General features: G+C 31.8%; 1 protein-coding gene across 2 annotated transcripts; it reads left to right on the top strand.

Moving 5' to 3' along the window:
- The first annotated feature begins 3,579 nt into the window (after positions 1–3,579).
- LOC21386576 lies at positions 3,580–6,014 on the top strand. 2 transcript variants are annotated; one of them, XM_024165890.1, is made up of 5 exons: positions 3,580–3,681; positions 4,718–4,808; positions 4,909–5,352; positions 5,452–5,510; positions 5,619–6,014. In XM_024165890.1, the coding sequence occupies exons 2-5, from the start codon at positions 4,751–4,753 to the stop codon at positions 5,796–5,798; spliced, it is 741 nt and encodes a 246-aa protein (XP_024021658.1). In that variant the 5' UTR covers positions 3,580–3,681; positions 4,718–4,750; the 3' UTR covers positions 5,799–6,014. The 2 variants fall into 2 exon arrangements, with proteins under 2 accessions (XP_024021658.1, XP_024021657.1); XM_024165889.1 differs by lacking the exon at positions 3,580–3,681 and adding an exon at positions 4,081–4,160.
- Positions 6,015–6,649: the final 635 nt, after the last annotated feature.

Here is a 6,649-nt window from a genome sequence, read left to right as displayed (position 1 = left end):
AAAGGGGGGAGTGGGGGGGGGGGGGGGGGGGGGGAAGATCTACAAGAAATCCGTGATATTAATGTGAAAAGATATTCTTCTAAAAACTATATTAATTGGAAAACAAATTTAATGAATAGTTTAATTTATTCAATATTTCGGTATTTCCACACAGGACAGGTCATAAAAATGAGTTTGAGAAGTTTGGTGCATGTAAGCTACCTATATTATGGCTGCATTTTTTTTACTTTGTCCTATGATCTCATGCCGTGCATGGAAACACGGGTAAAAATTTGTTCAGCTACTTAAGAAAGCCAATTATTCTAGCTATTGAGTACCGAACAAAATATGATGCGTGTAAAAATTCCCATCCTAGCAATATTTTTTTTTTTGGTGCGTATTTCTAGCTAATATTGCTTATATACGTGTGATGTGGCTTGCAACAGACACCAATCTTTTGAGGGGGGAAAAAAAGACAACTAATGGGCAGAAATGTATTAAAATGAGAAATCTAGGATTTAAAAAAGAACCTTATTATATAAGTGATAAGATTAATTATATTTTAAATTGTACAGTGACTTGTAATTGTGTTTAGTAGATGGATTCATAAACATGATTTTGGATCCTAATTCAGAATTAATGTTTGTTTACAGTGATTTTGAATTATGATTCAAAATCAGTGTTTGGTTTGGATGATTCTGAATCATGATTCAGAATCTAATGTGATGTTTAAACTAGCTCAAATCATGATTCTAAAACCACCTCCCTCTCAATTCAAGGTGATTCAAATCCCTGATTCAGAATCAGGGTTTCAGAATCATGATTTGAACCCAAAATCATGAATCATAGTTCTGGTTAGAATCTGATGTGATGTTTAAACTAGCTCAAATCATGATTCTAAAACCACCTCCCTCTCAATTCAAGGTGATTCAAATCCCTGATTCAGAATCAGGGTTTCAGAATCATGATTTGAACCCAAAATCATGAATCATAGTTCTGGTTCTAGAATTATGATTAAAATCAGCTTGATTTTAAATTCTCGTACCCTGATTTAAATCCTCGTATCATCTTAGATTACAACACTTTTCCAACAGTTATATTTTTATCAAGTTCTATTACTATTAAAAGGATATTTATTTCATATCCTTGTATTAAACTATTATTATTATTATTTTCTAAATCTCATTTATTTAAGGCAAATAAAAGATAATTTTCATACTTCTTGTACCATTATCTTAATGAATGAGAGAAGTGGTCCTCATTTCACGTTAGAAACATGGACCTACATATGATCTATGATTGTGTGTTTGCCTGTTTGGATTCCTTGCAAAGTCAAGTATTAGGTCGTTGATATTTGTTATATTATATATGCACGAACTGTGTATACGTATTACATACATCTTCCAATAGTCCAATTACACAGATTACGAATTGATTAATGATGTGTGCAAAAGGGTTGCAGATTTCCTGTATTTATTTTTTAGGAAAAGAATTTCCTGTAATTTCAGTTTTTATTTTATTGGCTAATGTTGCACAATGAGAATTCCAGGTATCATGTATTGGATATATAATCAGGACGTTCTTATTACATTTTGTTGGAAAGAACAGAGAAAAGGTAAATACAAGGATTAAAAAAAAAAGGAGTTTGGTTGTCATTATCAGAAAGGAATTTCCACTTTCCAAATACAAATAGATTATTTACAACTTTTCTACTGTAGGGACATACTCATAATGCATGGTTTTAAGCGTTATCAAACCCACATAAAATAAAAACCATATAAAATTTATAGAATTTGATATGGGTCCGACTCAAAATGAGATCTAGGAGAAAATGCAAATGTATGCTTCGAAAGATTTTAAAAAAATTGGAGGTATTTTAAAATGAAAATATATGCTTCGAACTCGATGTAATATGAACTGTTTATTATAGATCAACGAGTGTTTTGAACATTTTAAAAAAATTAGAGATATTTTAAAACAAGATAGATACTTTGAGGGGCATTTATAAAATTAATTCTTTAGGGGGAGAAGATTATAAATCTCAAATGTTCTTATAGTAAAATTACATAAATAACTACTATTTTTCATAATCTTATTATTTATGCTATTAAAAAAATATTTTAGTAGAATGTGAATGATATCCTATCAGAATATTAACAATATAAATGATAAATTTAAAATTAATGGCAAAAATAAAATAGTATTTTCTATTTTATAACATTCTTGAAAATTTCTCATATATTTAGTATATATATAGGTAAAGTGTTAAATATGACAGCCCTATAGGTCTTGAGGACTCCTAACAAATGTAATTTTTTTTTTTTAATTTTTTGTGTAATGTTGTTCAAAAGTTTGTCTAAACTTTAGTGTGTTTAAGTATAATACTCAATATTGCATGTGTTCTACTACATTTTTTAAATATTGTAATTAAGCAAACCTAGTGTTACATATAAAAAAATCATGTCACACACTAGTGTGGAAAAAGTTACATTTTTTAGGCTACTCTTGTTGTGAGAAGACATTTTCTAGTGTGAATTTAAGAGGCAAGATGTTTGAACTCTATACTTTATTGTAGAAGCGTAAAATTACAGTTAGCCTATTCCTTTAATTTAGTAAATTGGATCATGGAATATTACCAAAGCCAGCTATTTACTAACATGCTAAAAAATTTGACCATTTATCCTTATTAGAAAAATGGTAAAAAATAGGCCTACTTTTAAAACTTATGACATTAATAGGTCTTTTTATGTTTTGAACTATTCATTTTCCACCTTATTTTTTGTTCTCTCTTTAGATATCCTTTTCTATATTTTCTCTATTTCAATCATTCGTGAGTATGCTCTTCTCTCTCTCATAGTTAGTTATAAATCTAAAATTTACAATGTAAATTCATGATTTTTTTAGTTTTATTCGTGAATCTAAAATTTACAGTATACACTTAAGATTAGAACACATATTGCGTTATTCATAAATTTTAGATTTATACCATCAGAGCACAATATTTGTTTTTTTATAAATTCTAAATTTATATGGTAAATTTTAAGAATTATCATAAGAATACATATTGTATTTATTCGTAAATCAAGATAGCAAGAAGATAGAGAGAGTGGAAAGAGAGGCATGGTAAATTTTAGAATTTTATTTCCTTTTTTAAATAAGGATGTTTTTGAAATTAATTTTGTATAAATTTGAATTTACACCTATTAGACCTATTAAATAACTTATTATAAATCTTAACCTACTTATTTTTATTACCCTTAATCATGCTTATTTTTCTCGATCCCCCTTTTTATTATTTAGAAGGCTATTTCCCATCTCTTAAAAAGAAAAAAAAAAACAAAAAAAAACTCCGTCCCAAAATGCGGACAAGGCTCCATGATCCATCTTGGGCCCATAGAAGGGGCCAGAGAAGGGCCCAAATTGATTTACAACTCGAGATCACGCGCCCAAACCGGACGATTGAAGACGGTTTTGCCATTTTAGTAATTATGTGTTAAAATGATGGGTATTTCCGTGAAAACGCATAATGTTACCGTTGGAGCGTGGTCGCGCTTTATAAAGAAGACCCAAATCGAAAAACTAACCAGTAAAATACTTTCAGAGAGAAATCACACGAGATAGAAGGCGAGAACAAAAATCATCTTCCAAGAAAACGCAAGAAAGTCGTAATCACTAAGGATTTTCCTCCTCAAAATCGATTCTGTAAGTTCTCTCACATTTTCTGAAAACTGCTTTGGCTTTTCTTTTCTTCTTCTTCTTATTTTTTTTTTCCTTTTGTTAATTTTGCCGTAAAAATTGATTTTGTTCGAACTACTTGGCCGTTTGGTTTGCGAGAAAATGTGAGAGATTTGAGATATGGAATGTTGTATTGTGACTTTTCTATCTGTTTGTTTTTTTGGTTTTCCATTTTTCTGAAATCGAGAAGAAAATCATCATATGACTCAAGTTAGGGTTTCGTTCGTGAAACTTTCCCTTTTATTTGTGTTTCGAAATTAAATATAGGGTTCTTGATGCACCTATCGTTACTTTCCGTGGCTACTTGGAAAATTAATATTTGTCTCTCAGATTCTCATGAAAGTTTAGGGTTTGCTATGCTTTTTGGTGTTTCAGATTTCGACTTAAAATTTCCCCACCCAGTTCAGTAACAATGTTTGAAAATCTATGTTGGAGGAGGATCAATGGTGCGTAGTAGAAAGTTTTCGTTTTGTTCTAGTATTTTCTAAAATTGCTAACTTCTGCATACTTGGTTTATTTGCCAATAAACTTGAATTTGGGTTGGTATTTTACCACCGCAATTCAAGATACGAATCTTCCAACATTTCTATCTAAGTCGAAAATAAAGTAATAAACATAGAGTTGGTTTGGTATTTGACCACCGCTATTCAAGATATGAATCTTTTTAACAATTGCGCGCAGTAGAAAGTTTTCGTTTTGTTCTAGTATTTTCTAAAATTGCTAACTTCTGCATACTTGGTTTATTTGCCAATAAACTTGAATTTGGGTTGGTATTTTACCGCCGCCATTCAAGATACGAATCTTCCAACATTTCTATCTAAGTTGAAATAAAGTAATAAACATAGATTTGGTTTGGTATTGATCACCGCTATTCAAGATATGAATCTTTTTAACATTTGATCTTGTATCTATGGTTTCATTTTTTGCCAATGGGGCTTGTTTATGAATTGTGCTTAATTTTTTTGTGTGGTTTCTTATATATATTTATTTACAATATTTGCAGAATACTGAGCTGAATTTTCCCAGAAAAAGCACAATGGCATCGGCAATTGGTGTCCCGTTTCAAGATCAGAACTTCAATGTTCAATATAGTGGTATTACTCCAGTTCTTTGTTTACTTACTGGATGTACTTGTTTCCTTGATTCACTTCTGCTGTTAAAGCTATTTGACATGGGTAATTTTTAATACTGCAGGAGCTTCTGCCGGGGGAAAGATGCATACGAATAAATCACAGAAGAAAGGGGGGCTTGGTGGAAGGAAACCGCTTGGTGAAATATCGAACTCGACCAACATTGCCCCCACTCAGGCATCAAAGAAGCAGAACTCCAAGAATTTTGGTTTCATCAAAGAAGTGACTCGTGAAGAAAGCAACAGAAAAAGCATTGCTAAAACCTCAGACAAAATGCAGACTCGTAGCAGAAAAGCACTCTCCGATATTTCAAACTCAGGGAAAGCACATCTTCATGAGGCTTCAAAGAACAATCTTTCCCTGAAGCTGAGCGCTGTAGAAGAGGAACATCTCTTTCCCAGTTGTATTGCAGAGGAACAGTTTCTGCATGACCATCAGGAATGCATCAAAGCAAAGACTAAGCCGATGGACGTGGAACAGTTTCTGGTTTCAATTGGACTAACCAACGGTATACAAAAAGCTCGTACTAATACTAATTCATTGCACATTATCATAAACTTGCACATGTGATTTTGTGTCATTTTGATCGGTTTATTTTTTCTATTAGGTTCTTCACAACAGGTCGAATCTCCACGGGTTCCTCCTGTAAAGTTGAGCAAGATGATGGTAACTTTTTATTATTTCATACTCTTTGTCTTTCCGCTGTGTTTCTGTTATTTTCCGTACTTCTTTCTTACCTGACAAATGGTCATGATTCTTTTACCTTTGTTACAGCCTCAGAATCCTCTGTCTACTTTGGAACCGGAAGAGATCACCGAGCATCTAATTGAAGATGACCTCTGGAAAATGAAGATGAACTCTCCAACTTGTAGGAGTCCGAAATCACCAATTTACAGCAGTGCTTTCTGGAAGGATTGTGACAGCATCAATTTCAAGTTGATGGACTCACCCTAATTGCGCGACACCACTTAACTGCATTGTTATGCTTTTGTTACAAAACTTGAATTCTTATTTGCTGGAAATAGACCCAGATATTAAATAGTTGTAGTTATATCCTTTTGTGTGTGTAAAAAACATTCGTTTAGTTTGTTATTTCTTTGTTAAGAACTTGTTCTCTTCTTAATGCAGACGCGACTACAGATGAATCCGAAGTCGTGATTTTTACTTGTGGTTTCCATCTTTCTTTTTTGGTACTTTAAGTATGAATTTACCCTTGAACACATTCTCACGTTTAGGGACATTCCATTTAATGTTTGTCATTACTGTTTCTGAGATCCGAATAACATCTTAACTATTAAGTAATGATAAATTTGAATTTGCAATTTTCTCTACGACTTGTGCTAAAATTTAACGTCGTTTTTCCCTTAAAAAACAGCATTTTTTCTCTTCTTTTTTTCTTTTGGCAGTAATTTTTTGTGATGCCATTACAACACTTTCAGTGTATTTATTTAGAAAGCGATGTTTGTCCAGTTACAGTAGAGAACTTTAAGGAAAACATCTCTATGCAATTCGGATAACTAGTTGTATGGTGGGTTGGGGTAGGTTTCTTCTCTTTCTTCTTTCTTTTTCCTCCACTAATCTCACTTTGTTTTGGGCCCCCATATATCTTCTTCAATTCATATCCGCCCTCTCTATTGTTCTCTCTTTCTGAACACGTAGAATCTTTTCTTTTAATAATAGTTTATTTATATATTGATGTTTTCTTTGGATAAATCATAAATCTTGACAATCAGACATTTATTTTACCGATTCGAGTTTTATTACAGTAAAAAGTTTTTAAAAACAATCACATTTATTTTTTTTTT

The sequence above is a fragment of the Morus notabilis genome, unplaced genomic scaffold, assembly GCF_000414095.1.
Source record: "Morus notabilis unplaced genomic scaffold, ASM41409v2 Scaffold1492, whole genome shotgun sequence".
Lineage (NCBI taxonomy): Eukaryota > Viridiplantae > Streptophyta > Magnoliopsida > Rosales > Moraceae > Morus > Morus notabilis.
Note: the sequence above shows the minus strand (reverse complement) of the source record. Positions and strands in the feature narration are given on the sequence as shown.